Below are 18,514 nucleotides of genomic sequence, written 5' to 3' on the forward strand. Positions count from 1 at the left end.
AGACAAACAGACCAATTGCTTGTAGGATACACAGGTCATAAACTGGGCCTAGCCATCACCAAGCAAACCATTTTAAGATGGATTAGCCTGACAATTCTAGAATGCTTTAAAATGGCAGGTAAAGACCCTGCCCAACATCTGAGGAGTCATTCAACCAGGGGTATCGCAGCTTCGTCAGCTCTCCAAAGGGGAGTTCCAGGAAAAGACATTTGTGCAGCTGCCACACGGTCGTCTGCACACACCTTTACAAGATCCTACAGCTTGGATTCCTCCACTAGCCAAAAAACCAAATTCGGGAAAGCAGTATTGCACTCTGTGCACACTTAAAAATATAAATGTTACTCCCTCCTCCTGTACATATTACTACTTTGGGAGTCTATCAAAGATAAGGAATATGTGGGAGGACACAATCCATTCGAAGAACAAGCTACTTACTTTCCTCATCGCCCCTCCCATCCTTCCCCGCAGAAAAACATCCCTTGTAATTGCAGTTTGCGCTGCCTCAATGGTAGTAACCATCTCATCCTGGACAAGTCTAACACTTCAAAACGGAACTGAGCAACAGACGCTGCGCACGACTACTTATACCCGTGATGACGGCGACGTTGAGACGGAGGCCTCCGAGGGACATCGACTCGACAGGCATCGACGTGCAGCGCCCTCTAGTGAAAAGAAAATTCTGAAGCAGCAAGCTGGATATGGAGATACCAAAGATAAGGAATATGTGGGAGTAACATCCAGTCGAAAGAACGTTACAGTTGGTAAGTAACTTGTTCATTTGTGTTATTGTACTGGAAAAACAGTTATCACTGTTTTTTGGAAGGGGCAAATGGGAAAACAATGATAAACAGATTCTGACATTTTTTGAAACCACTGGAAAAACACCCCAGGAAGTGAAAAAGAATACCTAGACATAATCAACACTGAAAGCGGACTCTTATGTAGCAGGAATATTGTCCTGTCCTGCTGGTCATCATTGAATGCTGATGGAGCATTGGTGCATGGTGTGACTGACGGCTCATGAGAATGTTGAGCCTGAATGTCCTGGATGTGTCAGTTGGGGGCCTGAGCTAGGGTGCAAGAGAATGGCTGGTGGGTGGTCTCTGTATGTAAATAATCCAGAGAAACTGGAACTATATAGTATATATATAATGAAGCTCATCTGGATTTCTTAACCAAGAGGCTTACAGAGGGTCTGTGTCACGATTACCATCAATGTGTACGAAGTCACAACATATTTGGCAACGAGAGGAGAAGAACCCACAGGACTACAAAGAACATAAGAGCAAGACAAGTAAGTGAGCTATGATACTGAACGGCGCAAAGTAGACCACACACCGCCCTCCAAAGTAGTCATCCATCATCAGAAAACAGGGTACATAATGGCATAAAGATAGAAAGCATAAATAGCTCAGGCATGTGGCATAAATGAAAGGTGGTATAAACTGTAATCAAGTTCAGGAAGAGGTCGTAAGAGAAGGATCAATGCCACTCAATCAACAATGGGTAGATACAGCACGTGAGTTTGTTATTAAAAGAAACTTCTATTGAGACCCCTTAAAATGCCATCCTAGGATTTTGTTTATTAATATGTGCTAAATAGAAGCACCTACAGTTATTGGTGGAATGCTGCCCTGGATATGTGGGACTGCGGCAGAACAACAGGGAGGGGACTGCGGCAAAGACCTTAAGCATTGGGTGTATAGTGGCACAATAGCAGCTGCGAGGGCCACACTCACTGCCATGGCGCGCGCGGAGAGAAGGGGGGGCGCAGGCAGAAAGAAGGAACAGGTGCAGTAATCAGCGACATAGATGGTCATCCCAATCCCCACTCCAGTGTTACAGTGATTTCCAGAGTGGGAAAATAGAGGAGTGAAGGGGGAATTGGGCTGACCAGGAGACAAACGGCAGTGGAGGTTGCAGGGATAGGGCGCCGACACTACAGCAGCTGGAAGCTAAGTGTGCCCTGGCATTCAAGCCCTACTGATTTAGCCGTGCTGCAAGCGGCTAACCATCATCACTGTTTATTAGAACGCCACCACACAATTAAACGGTGTCGTGCATCCAGATGTGAGGACATGGCATCTGCTGCACGGTGAACAAAAGAGAAGGTTACGGAACGCAGATTGTCGCTGCACGGAGCTCAGAGTATGAGTTTAGAGATTATATAAACTGTAAAAGAAAATAAAGTTCTGTTTTAAAGTATGTCTCACTGGAGGTTATTTATTCTGCTGGTTTTGGCAACCTAGATATTGTTTTTCCTGATGTTTATAATTAAGCATTAGGTTGGTGTGAGAAATTGGGGTGCATGGTATGTTGGATGCCCCAGGTTAGGTTATATTTGAGTAAAGTATCTTAAGAAATGGTAGGCAATGATTTACTAAACCTTCCATTTCAGGTTTGTTTTTATCAAAGGTGTTGAGGCCGTTGTCTTGTTGGAGAGACTGATTGATTTAATTTTTGTAGAGCGCTACATTGCACATAGGCCTCAAAGAGCTTAAACAAAACAAGAACAAATAAGTAACCACAAGAAGAGGAGAAACAGAATCCGCGGAGGGCAGGGGAGAAGCAAATTGGGCCATTTATAGGGACTAATAAGGAGTTTTATTAAACAGAAGGGTCTTAAGGCCCCTCTTAAAGTCTGTAAGGGATGTTTGTTGCTGAAGCTCAGGTGGGAGTTTGTTCTACAAGGTCGGCGCCCGACAGTCAAACATGGTATCCTCCAAAGGTTTTGTGTTTAAATCTCGGCTGAGATCATTTCAATGGATCATAGGATCGTAGACAACAACCTAGGACAAAAGTGGCGAGACGATTTGTCAAATACTGTGCTGCCACTCCATTGTGACATTTAAAAGTAATAGAAAGTACATTTTGCGTGATCCGATATTTAGCCGGTAGCCAGTATAAACCTCCTGTGTAGCCTCTGTGACATGTTGTTGTGCATATGTGTTACATGTTGTGGCCTTAGGAATAAGGTTAGCAACTCATGGTAATATGGTCTAGAAAACAAACTAAATGGATTGTAGGGTGTATGAATATGTGAAATGTTAGTCTGAAGGTGAATAGTTAAAATGGGTCTTAAGAATAGACCTCTGACAGATTTAGCAAGTTAAAGTTATTTGTTCGACAGATATGTTCTTGGGTACAGCACCCAAATGTAGGATGTATAATTGAGAAAATTGCACAGAATCACATTAGGAAAAAGTTTAATATGTAGAGTTAAGGTACAAGGCCAAAGAAGAGAGAAATATGAGCTCAATTTGTAAGATTTGTGGACAGTGTGCAGACTGTAGAAAACAACAGACTATAAAGGAAAATTACAATCGCAATTACTTCGTCATCATTGGATCCATTGTGAATTTACAGATGTGTTGTGGGACATTTTAGTTGAAAATTGTTAAAGTAGTTGAGTACTATTTTAGGAGGTACCACATATTTATGCCACCTCACCGTGCACAGGTGCATGTATCTATGTGTGCCGTAGTTGGGTGTACATCACATGATGGAGGTATGTGTTTATGTAAGAGTGTGAGATGTAAGTGGTTGTGAGTGTTTATAATGGGGAGTGGGTGCATTAGATGAGGAGTGTAAGGTTAAATTGCAACAGCAAGTGTTTTATATTGGATGGAACAGATCCTTTCATTGATACAAGAGCAGTTGAATAAGCTTATCATTGTTCACTTCTCAAGGTTAACCATGGTGGGAGGTTGTGTGCATTGTGACTTCTTGAGGCATAGTGGAAGGTGCTGATGTACGCAAGATACCTTGCGTTGCACTGGAGGTTGTGCAACACTATTCGGCAGAAAGTCACAGCAGTTTGGATGTGGGCAGTCTGGATTGGCACCCACAAATAGTGGTGCATCCTAGTCCAGGAGGCTGACAACCTTTGGTTCCCCACCCGTGCTATCCTCTTTCCTTAAGGCACATGCACATCATGTTGCTGATGTATTGGACCTTTGTTCATTGACTATCTGGTGAAGAGATTTGGCCTTAGCTGGACTAAATGATTGTTAAGTTGTTTTGTCGAAGGGAGATGTTCTGAAGTTTGAATGTTGATGGAATGTTGGTGCATGGTGTGAATGACCGCTCAGGAGAATGTTGACGAGTGCCTGAATGTGAATGTTTTGGATGTGTCCGTTGGGGGCCTGAGTTGGAGTGTAAAAGTATGGCTGGTGGGTGGTCTCTAGCTATTCTGTGTCTGGACTACCATCAATGTGCAGCAGGTCACAACAGACTCCTGTATCAGACGTGGTGTTGCATGACAGGACAAACGTATGTTTTTCTGCTTAGTTTTTTCTTGAAAATGGCATGGAATAGCAGGAGGTGATGTGCACAGTTCAGATTCATAGAGGACCTTTATAGATTGTCTGCTAGAGCCGTATTTCTCTTCTGTTTCATTAGAAAGCAGAGCTCATTGAAGGCTTTGTTCACCGGCTGATAGTTTTCTAGAGGCCAGTGATGTTGCTCTATAACTAGAATAGTCAACAGGTTGTCTTTGGTCAGAGATCCAACTTACTCCTCAACTATGGACTCTCAAAGGGACAAAAAGAATAGTTCCAAACATCTAGAACCAAACATTCATTAGTAGTGTATTTTCAAAGAATAATACAAAAACATTATGATAAAAAAGCAATAGTGTGTGTTTTCTTACCATGTTTTATAACACAAATCTTGAGCAAAGTCCTCTGAGCATTGCTACAATCTTCCAGTAAACAATTGTAATGACTGTTTCATGATTGTATTTCAATAGTGCTTTCGCCTCAGAGCGTCCACAAGGTGTGCAAGCTCTACAATAATTATGACAATGTGAGCAGGGTAATCAATACAGTCAATCAGCTATGCAACAGAAGAACAAGTTACTTACCAACTGTAACGTTCTTTCGATTGGATGTTTCTCCCACGTATTCCTCAACTTAGATATTCGTATCATCAGCTTTGCTGCTTTGGAAAAAAGAATTCCACACCAGAGGGCGCTGTGCTCTATATCGTGGCATCGATGTCCCTCGAGGGCTGCCCTAGAGTGTCAACGTCATCCGTAGTATTAATGGCTTGAGCCGTGCCCGTTGGATTCAGTTCTGTTTTTTTGGTATCCTCAACTGACAAGTTGATAAGGTTTACGCTTGGACCGTAAGCTCTCAATGAACATTGAGTGTAAAATACGTAAACTGTACGGGTGGGTAGGTTGGGAGGGTCGATGAGGAATATGTGGGAGGAACATCCAATCGAAAGAACGTTACAGTTGGTAAGTAACTTGTTCTTCTAATAGATTGTGTCCTCCCATGTATTCCTCATCTTAGATAGACTCCTTGGAGGAGGGAGTACTATTTAATTCCATTCATGGACCGTATGTAGAACGGCCTTCGCAAAAAGACCTCCTTGGGAGGAGGTGGAACCTAAAAAAATATAGTGTTTCACAAAAGTGGAAATTGACAACCAGGTGGCCGCTGCACAAATAACTTGCACTGGGACACCCCTCTGAAGAGCTGTCGAAGTCGCCATGCCACTAGTCGAATGAGCCCTTAGCCCATCTAGAAGTTCTTTACCTGCCAGCCAGTAACATTCTCCAATTGCAAAAATTATCCATCCGGATAAGGTCTGTTTTGTTACTGCCAGGCCCAATTTGAGGCCGGTATATCCAATAAAAGTTGGTCACTTTGCCGAAATGTTGCCAGTCTAGAAATGTAAAAGCTGAGAGCCTTTTTGGGTCCAGCGTGTGGAGCCTTTCTTCCTCCTCACTTGCATGAGGGGAGGATCGAAAGATGGCAATGTGATTTTTTGAGACAAGTGAAAGTCAGACTATTTTTGGTAGAAACGAAGGTTTGACTTTAAGTATAACTGTCTTTATGGAAGACGGTGTGAGGAGGCTTACATGAGAGCTTGTAACTCACTCACCCTGCGGGCTGATGTAATGGCCACTAGTAGGATTGTCTTCAAAGTGAGAAGCCTTAGCGGACAAGAATGCAAAGGCCCCAAAGGAATGCATGTAAGGAATTTCAATACTAAATTTAGATCCCAAACAGGGGCTTGAAATGGGACTGGAGGGTACACGTTAGGGAGACCCTTTAAAAACTGCACAATCTTATGGAATTTTCAAGTAAGACACCTCTTCCGAGGAGTGCTTAAAAATAGAAAGCACAGCTAGGTATCCTTGTATTGTACCAATCTGGAGCCCCCGATTGGCCAAATGTAATAGGAAAGAAAGTACCATAGGTGTACCACATAGGAATGGATCCACATTCTTATCCTTGCACCAGTTACTGAACGTGTTCCAACAACACCGGTACAAGGATTTGGTTGCTGGCCTTCTGGCCGAAAGCAAAATCTCCATTACATCGCCTGGGAGGTCCCAATCCCTGTACCTCAGCCTCTCAGAAATCATGCCTGAAGGCTGAGTGTCTTGACCTCTGGATGGAGAACCCGATCTTCCCTTGCAAGAGAAGATCCTCCCTTAGTGGAAGATGTATTGGAGGGCAGATGGACATGTCCAGAAGGTCCGGGTACCACTTTCTCCTGGCCCAATTGGGATCATGGTTTTCCTGAACTTTCTCAACCTCCCGATTACGTGAAGAATCACGGGGACTGGAGGAAACGCGTATAGGAGTGGAAATTCCGAGTCCACTACAAACGCGTCCCCTAGAGCTCCTCTCGGAGAAAATTACCTTGAGCAGTACAGTTCGCACTTCCTGTTGACACTGGTTGTGAACAGATCCACTTGTGGGGTTCCCCAAAGGGTACAGATCTCTTTAAAGGACTTTGTGAGCTAGTTCCCCACTTGTGGGATATTGTGCTCTGCCTGCTCAGAGCGTCCGCCGCCGTGTTCTGCTCTTCGGCTAGGTGAAATGCCGACAGAGATTCCTTTTTGTATTGCCCAGAACCAGACCTACATTGCTTCTCTGCACAGTGGTAGTGACCCTACGCATCCTCTCTTGTTGAGGTAGTACATGGCCACTGTGTTGTCCGTCATTATCAGGATGTTCTTTCCCCGTACAGAGGGCAGAAAGGCCTTCAGGGCTAGTCTGATTTCCCTCAGCTCCAAAAGATTGATGTGTAGTTTGGACTCCGATGGAGACCCACGACCACTGATTGTCAGAGCGTTGGTGTGAGCTCCGCACCCTGTGAGTGAGGCGCCCATCACTACTGTTATCTCGGGCCATGGTTGCCAAAAAGATTCTCCCTTGAGAATATTGTCCTTGCAAGCCCACCATAGAAGATCTTGAGCCACCCTGGCCGGAAGTTGCAAAAGATCTGACATATTCCCCGAAAATAGGGACCATGGAGTCCCGAGGGCCCATTGAAGGGATCTCATTCTCAATCTGGCCTCTAGCACCAGAAAAATGCAGGATGCCATGAGGCCGAGCAACCTCAGAAAATCAAAAGCCGGCAGATGCTGGGCATTCTAGAACTTTCTTACCATCTGCAGAATGTGATGAGCTCTCACCTCAGGAGGCAAGGCTTTTCTCGAGGAAGTATCCAGGACTGCTCCGATGAATTGGAGTCTTTGGAATGGTATCACATTTGACTTCTTGCAATTGAGGAAGAAGCCCAGTGTGTGTAAGACATGGCAGGTCATGCTCAGATGTTCCTGGGCCTGTTCGGGTGACCGTGCCCTGATTAACCGATTGTCCAGGTAAGGGTAGACGAGAATCCCCCCTCTCCTGAGACTCGCTGCCACTACTGCCATCAGCTTGGTGAAAACCCTTGGGGCACAGGTCAGCCCGAATGGTAGAACTCAAAACTGATAGTGAGAACTGCCAACCGCAAACCTCAGGTACTTCCTGTGCTTGATATGGATTGGCACATGAAAGTAAGCATCCTGAAGGTCCAATGATACCAACCAGTCTTGGAGTTGGAGAGCCTGAAGGATCTGAGAAAGGGTTACCATTGTGTACTTGTGCTTCCTGAGGAACTTGTTCAAGTTTATTAAGTCCAAGATGGGTCTCAATCCTCTGTCCTTCTTTGGGACGAGAAAGTATGGGGAATACCAACCCTTGCTCCTCTCCACTACAGGTACATGTTCTATTGCACCTTTCTCTAGCAGGGTTAGACGTTCCTGCAACAGGAGCAGATCTGGAATTTTGACAGTTGTATCCCGGTGGATGGTCCCGAGGCCTTTTCTGAACAGGAAGGCAGTAACCTTGAGCCACTGTTTCCAGTGGCCAAGCATCTGAAGTAATTCTCCGCCATTCGTTCAGATGCTGAGAGATTCTGCCTCACACCGGGGTCTTGTGGGTCAAGGCCTCAGAGTGGTTTAGAGGCGGCTGCAGCAGAGGCTGAGGGGACAGTTGCCGCTGCTGGGGCTGATCTAGCACCCTTTCCTCGTCTACCACGAGGAATTTTTCTTTGTGTTCTTTGACTAGCCTGTCCTCTTCCCCTTCCAAATGAGGAATAACAACGAAAAGGACGTCCCCTCCAGGAAGATGAGCCCGAGTAGGAGTGTTGCTGAGGTTGACGTATGGAGGTGCTAAGTGACTAAGCCACCGCCATAGAGGTCTGCAGCTTATCCAAACTTTCATCCGCTTTGCTGCCGAACAACCTCAAGCCATCAAATGGCATATTGAGAAGTCTGTCATGCACATCCAGTGCAAAGCCAGACTTTCTCAGCCGTACAAACCTGTGTAGTACTGTGCTAGAAGCCACAGACCTGCTGATGATGTCAGCAGTGTCCAGACCGGACTGGATGCATTCCCCCATAGCCATCTTTTACAATAGCAAGGAAGCCGTCTCGTTCCTCGCCCTCAGGAATGTGTTCAGCCGCCGCACTAATACAATCCCACATGGTGTATGTGAACCTTGCAAGGGTGCAAGTCACATTTGTTGATTTTAAAGCCATACTGCACAAAGAAAGAATCTTGCGAGAGCAGGCATCAATTCTCTTATCCCTATCTGAGGGAATAGAGGGGTATGCAGATTGTCTGGGGGATGTAGCTGCTTGGACCACTAAGCTTTCAGGTGTAGGGTGCTTAGTTAAATAGTCGGGGTCAGAAGATGAGGGTCTATATTTCCTAGCAAAATTTGTGTTTACCGCCGGTCCAGAATCTGTGGTTTCCCATGTGGCCATAACCTACCTCTGAAGTGCTGTGTGAAAAGGAAGAACAGGATCCTGTTGAGGACCTTGACTGAGAATGTCCATCATGTCCTTGTTTGTAGGTGGGTGAATTTCTGTTCCACCCCATGAACTCCACCACCCTATTCATAATATTTCTATATGCTGATTCAGCATGATCAGCTGGGTCAGGTTTGTCGAATTCCAATTCAGGTGACGTGTCTATACCACTAGCTGTTTGTAGACAGTCAGAGGTGAGACATTTTGGACGGAGGGTCAATTAGTTCCTCAGGAACATTCTTTGTACCATATCTCACCCCAAAAGGGGAAGTCTCCTCCTCTGATGATGGTTCTTCCTCATTAATAGAGGCCATAGCCTAAAAGTCTTTTATTGGTACAGGGTGAAAAATGTTACCAGTTGTTTGTAAGGGCATTGACCTTGCTTTTTGCCAATGGCGTCTATAATGGTGCAGGAAACAATGTTGTCCTCGACAAAGGCGTCGATGTTGTCAACACTGGCTTCGATAAGGTCGAAGGAGCTCTAGATCGAGGCGCCGTTGAGGAAGGTGTCGACAGAGCCTTAGACACTGGTATCAAGTAAGTCTTCGACAGAGGTGTCGAGGAAACCTTCGACGCAGGTTTCGATGACGTTTTGGAAATCGACATTATATTGTCTGGTGTTGCCTTCGGTTTATGCACTGATAGGCCTGTCTTGCTCTTTTTATGGAGGTATCAGAGTTTTCTCTCAACGACACCCTTGACGATTTCTCGCCAGATTTTGAGCGTTTATTCTCTGAGCTTCCTCTGTCATCCTTAGAATGAGCTGGGGCATGGTCTTCAAGTGATTTCTTAGAGGGGGTCGGACCGCGTTCTCGAAGATTTGCATCGTTGAGACTCTAAAAGCCTCCCATTTTCTAGGGGAATCATACTTAGATGGACAAGTGATAACCCCTGTATCAGAAGATGAAGAAGATCGGTGACGCCTCTTCTTCGAAGAAGACGAAGATTTTCTTGACCGACTCCTCGACCTAGACTTTTTCAACTTACACCGTTACTCTTCCCCCTAGACTCCGCGGAGCCTTTATTTTTCTTCGAAGAGAGCTTCGAAAAATTCCTCCCCCACCGCCAATTTAACTCGTCATAGCTGGACAGGAACCGCAGTCCTCAACTCGATGGTCGGGATCCAGGCACTAGAGGCAAACTCGATGGGGATCAGTTATGGACATTTTCTTCCCGCAATTCTGGCATTTTTTTAAGCCAGTTTTAGGGGTAGAAGGATTAGATGAAGAATACATCTCGAAAGACTGAAGCACCGCTTTCATACACACGAAGCAAAAGCATTCAGAAAAGCTGAAGCCAACGGGCGCGGCTCGAGACATTTATACTACGAATGACATTGACACTCTACGGCAGCCCTCAAGGGACATTGACGCCACGACATCGAGCATAGCGCCCTCTGTTGTGGAAACATTTTTTCTGAAGCAGCAAAGCTGACGATACGAATATCTAAGATGAGGAATACGTAGGAGGACACAATCCATTCGAAGAGGTCAGTTAAGAAGTGTCCAACAGGTGGGGTTGAAGGAGAGACCACAACTGTTAAAATAGGGAGCAGAATGTGGAAGAGAGTTCAGGCGGAAAGGGGCAAGAAGAGCAACTGAGAGGAGGCTGAAAGATTAACAGTGGGTGACTAGGAGAAGCAAAATTAAAGTGAGAAACAGAACTAAGATGTCACAGAGGAAGTTAAACCAGGATGAGAGTGTTGAGGTAGGGTGATGCTCAGCCATGGATGAATTTGGAAACCGTGAAGAGAAAGTGGAAACAAAGATTGAGGGGGAGAGATATTCTGAAGGAGGAATCTTGAAAAGAATATGAATACCGGCATTGAAAACAGACAGAAGAGACCAACACAGAGAGAGGAAGCCCTTCTACAAAAAAGCCCTTGTTCTCTTTTACCCCATGTACCTTATCGGAGGTCACCACGATCATACTGAAGATGAAGCGTACTTCGTGTAAAGGCAATGCCTGTCCCTCCAGGCTCCTGGTACAATGTCGCGAGACCATCAGTCCCTGGATTACCAAACTGATCAATCAGTCCTTTAAGGAAGGCCAAGTCCCGGCGAACCTCAAGGAAGCCTGGATAACACCTTTGCTCAAAAAAGCTAATCTGGACCCTTCACTTGCCAAGCACTTTCGGCCAATAACCAATGTGCCCTTCCTCTTGAAGGTTATGGACCGTGTAGCCTATCTCCAGCTACAGAAATGTATTGATGACAATGCCATTCTCGGCCCCGTCAGTCTGGTTATCGTGCCTGTCATAGCACAGAAACTGCCATGTTGGATTTAAAATCGAATCTCGGATCCATCATCGACCGCGGCCATCCTGCCCTTCTGATGATGCTAGATCCCTCCACTGCGTTCGACCTAGTTGAACACGCATTACTGGCAACAAGATTACAAACCCTTGTTGGCTGCACCGATCTTACGACGCAATGGCTAGCCTCGTTTCTTGGTCCCCGGAATGCCTGTATGGTGATCCAAAACTCATCCTCTATACCTTTCCTGCTTACCCGCGGCGTACCCCAGGGTTCCTCTCTGTCTCCTACTCTCCAACATTTACATTCTTCCTCTGCTTCTGTTGCTCGATGAACCGGGTGTACTATATACCAACTACGCTGAGGACACCCAGTTCTTCCTCGAACTTTCAGGCTCTTACTCCACTGACTAATGCCATTGCCGCCATATACTCCCTCATCCACTCCTGGATGAGTCAGAACTTTAGGACACTGAACGCCGATAAAACAGAGATACTCATTGCTGGATCTAGTCACATGCTAAAGAATCTCTCTAAGGAATATGGCTTCATTTACAATTGCCAATGTTTCCATTCCTGTGGCCAAAAGCGTTAAGACCCTCGGCGTCACTATTGATGCTGAACTCTCCATGCGCCCACATGTGGCCAAAACCCGAGCAGCATGCGGTAGGATTAATAGGCAACTGTGCGCAATGCGTCCATTTCTATCAGTCAGCAATATGTCCCTTCTCGCATCTGCCCTTGTAAATTCTAGGTTGGACTATTGCAACAGCCTCTTAGCAGGCACCTCTGCCGGCAACATCGCTGCCTTACAGACGACTCAAAACAGCGCGGTCAGAGCTGTACTGGGGTTACCCAGGCACCTCTCTATCACCGAAGCCCAGAAGAAACTGCAGTGGTGTCCTATCAAGCATAAGGTTTCGTTCAAGATACTTGCTCTCACTTTTAAGTGCTTGAACAACTCTGCACCCATCTACCTGACACAGTGCATTCAGCGCTATGTCCCTGGTCGATCACTCAGGTCGACCGAGCAGGTCAGGCTCAGTCAGCCCCGCTTTCACTTGGTCAAATTTGGAAAAAACAACTTCAATGTCATCACACCATCTCTATGGAGCTCACTCCCTCTTCACCTTAATAGCTCCACCTCACTGGTTATCTTAAAAAAGAACCTCAAGACCCATCTCTTTAACACACCCTAGTCCTTCCGATTAGCTTGTCGCCACCTTCCGGTCACTGATTTTCTTGTCTCTTCTGATTTTCCCTGTCTTGTACTGTTTTTTGTGCGCCGTGAGGCCTGTGGCCGATTTGGTGTGTTATCAAGAATTAAAATAAAGAAAGAAAGAATAACTAGACCAGAGAAACAGCCATTGAGGAGAGGAAAACTGTGCTAATAGCGATGAAGCGAATATTAATGTACAAGAGATAAAAATAAACGCTTCTCTGGCATCTGAAAGTTTAACAAAAATATAGCCATTATGAAACAACATTTTCCAACTGACATTTTTTGGTTTCATGATTGGTTACCTTGTCCGGGTTTATTAACTTCTTGTTTCAATTTTTGGTTTTCATCTCCCATTTCATTCAGTGCCAATCGCAATCCCTTGACTTGTTTTTTAAGTTCCTTCAGACGGATGGTCAAGCTGTTATTTTCAGCAGTTAGGTGCTGGTTTTCACTCGTGAGAGCTTCAATTTGTTCTTTACTGTGAGCAATGGATGGTTGACGTGTTGTGTCAGTCATATCTAAATATCAAACACATATGTTGCATGTCAAATGGTTGGTCTCACAGATCACTTTGTTTCAAGAATTATGTAGACCAAGACAACACTGCACTGGGACAGCATCTAGTATATCTTGTATGTAGCCACAAAGATTCCAAAATGTTCTTAGAACAAATGTTGCCCAGACTACTTTTATTTTTTTTAAACAATTTCATTGATTTTATTCAAAAAAATAACTCAAACCAAGCTTACAGTGGATGCATAATGTCAATCACAAATAAACACATTTTTGTATTCCAGCCCACTGTATTTCCCCGTCCCTCCCCCCTCCCAAGCCTACTCCCCCTCATTTCCAGTCTCTACCTCTTGCGGTGGGGATTCCTCTTCGACAGAACTCATTGAGTCTCCATCATTTGGTCCGTCATGCGAAGGCCCAAATAATTCAGCAATCAGTTGCCTCCAACCCGATAGGGTTCCAGCTTCTTCTTCTATCTCCCCTTTACACGCTTCCTGCCATACCCCTGTTTCCGCCTCCGCCCACTTCTGCAGATCCTTCCACCACGTTTCCATTTTGGGTCTATGACATGCCTTCCAACCCATTCCAATCCTTCTCTTTGCTAGGACATACGCTAGATCTTTCAGTTTGCTTACATGTTTAAGCTTACGAGGTCAGGGGAACCCTCCTATCAAACAAGCCCACGCAGTATCCACCTTCATGTGGATCCCTTTCTCTTCCATTTTCTATGCTATTTCTCCCCAGTATCTCTCTATCAATGGGCACGCCCAAAACATATGCACCATTCCCACATTTTCTTCATTACATTTTGGGCACGTTTTGCTGTAACCTAGCATTTCTCGACACTTTTTTGTGATATCCTTGTGCTCTCTCCCACATCCCATCACTCATCGGGGCCCCTACTTCTTCTTCCCAGTCCAGCCTAAATTGCACCACCTCCTTGCCCGCTTGGGACATTATCATCTCATATAATCTAGATGTTTCGTGTCCTCCTTCTGCTATAACATTTATCATATCTATAGTGGCGTCCGGTTCCTCCGCCAGTGCAACTTCAGACCAGGTATCTTTAATTCGTTGCACCACCCCGTGATACGTAATATATTGCCCCACACTCAACCCCATTAGTTCCACCAGCTCCCCAAATGCCAGTATCTTCCCCTCCTGCCACACATCCCCCATCGTTGCTATCCCCACCGGTTCCCAGTGCTTCCTAATCATTAGCCTCAGATGCTTTTTTCTTCCCACCACTGTGACCAATGGGATCTGTGGGGAGCACGGGGATGGCTTGTCCATTAATCGGCATGCTCTTTGCCACATCCCCCCCCACCCAAGGCCCAACATGTCCGGGCGGCCTCCCAACTCCGATTTAGGCAACCATATTATCTCTTGTAGAAAGTATGGAGCGCAGTCCCTCTGAAACAGCCTGTGTTCTAAGGTAGGCTCATCAGAGAGCCATTTGGCTACGTATTGTAATTGGCTCGCTACATAATAGACTTCCCAGTTTGGCAATTGAATGCCTCTTTTCACATATGGATTTTGTAATTTCCACAGGGCTACCCTGTTCCTCATCCCGTGCCATAAGAATTCCCTGCATATGCCGTCCAGCCTAGCAAAGAATTTCCTGGGTATTGAGTATGGGATGTTCGCGAAGCAGTTCAACAATCTGGGCAGAGCCACCATCTTGTGCATCGCCCCATCATTGCCAAGGGGAGCTTCACCCAAAACTTCATGCTACTCTCCAGTTTAACAGTTCTCTCCGTGTTATGGCTATGTTCAGCTTCTACCGTATGATATAGGTCTACCCCAAGATATCTGAATGTGGTAACCTCCCATGGTATCTGCAGGATCGGCAAATGCTCTAACGGGAGCCCTCTATATATACCCAACGGGAACATACAGGACTTACTGGGGTTCACAGCTATACCTGATAGTTCTGCAAACCTCTTCATCACTTCCAATATATATTGGAGGTTCTCTTCTGGGCAGCGCAAATACAGTAACATGTCATCTGCATCCAATGAAATTAGATGCGGTGTCTCCCCGACGACAATACCTATTGCATCATATTGCTGTCTTAAATAAATCGCCTGTGGTTCTAAGGCTAAAGTATACAGCATGGGGTACCATGGGCATCCCTGTCTGGTACCTCTACTAAGTTGCCACCTTTCGGAAACTACAGCTCCTGTCTTCACTCTAGCTATTGGCGCGCTGTAAAACAGTTTGGCCCATTTAAGATATCCTGGTCCCATACCATAATTGGCTAGGGCTGCCGTTAACCAGGGCCATTTGACCTAGTCAAATGCCTTGATCGCATCTAATGATACTATCGCCATCTCGCCTGCATCTCCATTAGTATGTTCAATGACTCGGAGGAGTCGCCTTTTTGAGGTTTTTTGAGATGTTCCTATTCGGGACATATCCTGTCTGATCGGGATGTATTAACTTATTGATGACTTTTTTCAGTCTATTTGCTAAGACCGCTGTTAGAATCTTGCTGTCTTGGTTTAACATCGACAAAGGCCTGTGAGAGCCACAGTCACTACCAGGCTTATTGGGTTTGGGAAGTGGTATAATGACCGCTTCACGTAAAGATTCCGGTAGTTTCCCAGCTTCATATGCTTCGTTAAGCACCTGAAGCAGCAGGGGGGGGAGGTGGGTGGGGGAGGACCTCTGTTTTATATGCCTTATAGAATTCGCTTGGAAGTCCATCAGTGGGCAGCTGCCTCACTACCTATTCTAGTTCCTCTAGGGTGATCGGGGCATCTAGCTCCTCGGTCTCCTCTGCACTGATCTGGTGGGGTAGTCCAATATCTTCCAATGTGTCCCCTATCTCCTCACTGTTGCTTCCGGTCCCATCCCCATACAGGCGTCTATAATACTCTACAAATTCCTGATTAACCCCCTCGTGTGTCTGCTATGCTTCTATCTTCTTTCACTATCGTTCTAATTGGGGGCCTAGGGGTCTCATTTTTATAGAGCCATGCCAGGACTCTCCCTGGTTTGTCCCCTTCTGCATGTTGTCTCTCTATATACTTTTTATAATTAAGGTTGCATAATCTTTCCCAGGATACTGCACATTTCCGTTGCAGGCCGAGTACCATTTCCGCGTCTTCCTTAGTATTACTACCCCGTTCCAACACCCTTTCTAGCTCCTTTTCAGCTTCCTGCAACTCGGTCAGGATCCCATTCTGCAGCCCATTAGACTTGGCTATGGCAATCCCCCTCACCACCACCTTGAACGCTTCCCAGAGTGTGCCCGCTGTCTTAACACTGCCAGTGTTTATCTCAAAATAACTTATTGCGGGTTCCTCCCGCATTTTCTCCCTGAATACGTTGTCTTTCAGCGCCTCTGCACGCATGCGCCATGTGGGTATCCTTCCCCTCGAGGGTCGGTACTGCCACACTAACATCAGTGGCGAGTGGTCCGAGAGGACTCTTGCTTTGTATTCCGCATGTGTTATTTCAGTCATTAGTTCATGTGTGACGAACACATAGTCTAGTCACAACACAGCCCGCCCCACACTACCACTGAGTTTACCATACAGGGTTCTAAAGTGCGCAGCCGTGTCCTGATTCGGGCATACGTATTTACAATACATATCTCTCTATTTTCCACCAGCCCTTTCATAACCACCATCCTGCCGTCGGACTCCGCTGCGGAGTGCAACACCTGGAACGGGACATGTGGGGCCACCCATGTAATTACCCCTCTTGCATAGGCCGAGTATGCCGCCCCTACTACCGTCCCTTTCCACTTGTTCCGTATCACTTCCAATTTGTCCTGCGTTAAATGAGTTTCTTGTAACAAGGCTATGTCCACTTTCTGTCTGCGCAGGTACATCATAACCTTGCATCTTTTCAAATAACTGTTGAGCCCCCTGACATTCCAAGTAACTATCTTAAGGTCTCCCATGGTTCTTCTCGTTTTCCCTGGGGTGTAGGCTCGCACCACAACTGTACAACCTCCCCAACTACGACAAACCACTGCACACAACCCCGTCCCTCCTTCCTCCCCACCCTACCCCAACCCCAACCCCAACAGGTGCCCAGCTCCATCCCTGGATCTCAGGCTCCCCCATGTCTGGTCTTGCCTTGGAACACCCAGGCTAGGACCCCAGCAGGGTGTCATCGCACTATCAGTGACCTAACTAAACTCTAGATGGGGGTATAGAGACTAGCTCTGCGAGGCTCCCTAACCAAGCAATAGTCTCAGTGCTTACGCATCATGTTCCTTTCCAACCTGTGCATACCCGCCCATAAGCTGCGTCAGTGACTATAATCAAGTCCCATAGTCTTAAGCCACGACCCCTTCAGGTGCTCCCTCTGTGTATTACTGATCTCTTCTTTCTCCTTCTCCCGTCTGGATGCCCGACTCCTGGGGGCAGCTTTGCATGTCGAGCCACCCCATAGCGTCTTCCAGAGTTTCGAAAAACAAGGTTCTGTTTTTATGGAAAACTTTTAGCTTCGCCGGGTAGAGCAACATGTACTTGTGGCCCGCTTCTCGCAGTCTTCTTTTTACAGTCCCAAAGTTCATACGGCTCAGTTGCACCATCAGGGTATAATCCGGGTAGGGAGTTATGTTCGCTGTCCCTCTTTGTATTGTTCCGCCCTTACGGAAGTGTTCAAGGACTCTTTCTCAATCCTGATAGTTAAGGATCTTAGCGATCACCGGCCTAGGTGGGTTGCTTGGCGACGGCTTCCTCGTTAGAGCCCTATGCGCCCTTTCCACCGTGAACCCATGGGACAAGACTCCTCCGGTTATCTCCTGCAGCAGCATAGTCTCAATAAACAACGTGGGTTTAAAACCCTCTGCTCCCTCCAGCAGGCCAACGATGCAGATATTATTTCTCCGGGCACGTCCTTCCGCCTCCTCCGCTCTGCTTTCGAGGTTGCCCATGCGCTGCACCAGGGCGTGAAGTTCCGATTTGTGTGAAGCACAGTCCGCTGTGTTCGGGCCCACCTCTTTCTCAAGGTTCTCAGTGCACTCCGCCAGTGACCTGACATCTTGCCGGGGAAGGTTCACTTCCTCTTGCACCGCCCCAACTTTGAGCTCCAGCGCCGTTTTCAATTCGGTCACGGCCAGTTGAAGCTTGGTCTCCCAAGCCACACCTTCAGGTCGGCGATTGCTGCAAGGACCTCCTGGTTCGTGCCCAAGGCGGCCACGCTCCCAGCGGGGGCCTTGTCTTTGCTCCTGGCACCTTCCGGGCCGGGCGGTGTCCTGGCGTATTCGTCTAACATAGGCTGCTTGCCCTTCAGTCTTGGAGGTTTGTTGGACATGGCGCTGCGGCTAGAATTCGTAGGTGAGCCCCACCATTTGTGGTTTTCAGCCCCAGCAGGGGCAGACTTCTGTTATCGCCTGAGCCCAGGGGGGCCGCCCCAGGAGCATCCCGAAACTCTTAGCTGCAGGAATGGATTGTGTCCT

The 18,514-nt window shown here is 46.6% G+C and overlaps 1 protein-coding gene across 3 annotated transcripts in view; it reads right to left on the reverse strand.

Moving 5' to 3' along the window:
• CEP89 (centrosomal protein 89) overlaps window positions 1-18,514 on the reverse strand; it is a 1,655,177-nt gene that overhangs the window by 1,068,081 nt on the left and 568,582 nt on the right. For all 3 annotated transcript variants that reach the window (XM_069639099.1, XM_069639094.1, XM_069639107.1), the window contains one exon: window positions 12,882-13,097. In XM_069639099.1, coding sequence (XP_069495200.1) covers window positions 12,882-13,097 — 216 coding nt within the window. The remainder of the gene's footprint in view (window positions 1-12,881; window positions 13,098-18,514) is intronic.

The sequence above is a fragment of the Ambystoma mexicanum genome, chromosome 1q (assembly GCF_040938575.1).
Source record: "Ambystoma mexicanum isolate Mex_15411 chromosome 1q, UKY_AmexF1_1, whole genome shotgun sequence".
NCBI lineage: Eukaryota > Metazoa > Chordata > Amphibia > Caudata > Ambystomatidae > Ambystoma > Ambystoma mexicanum.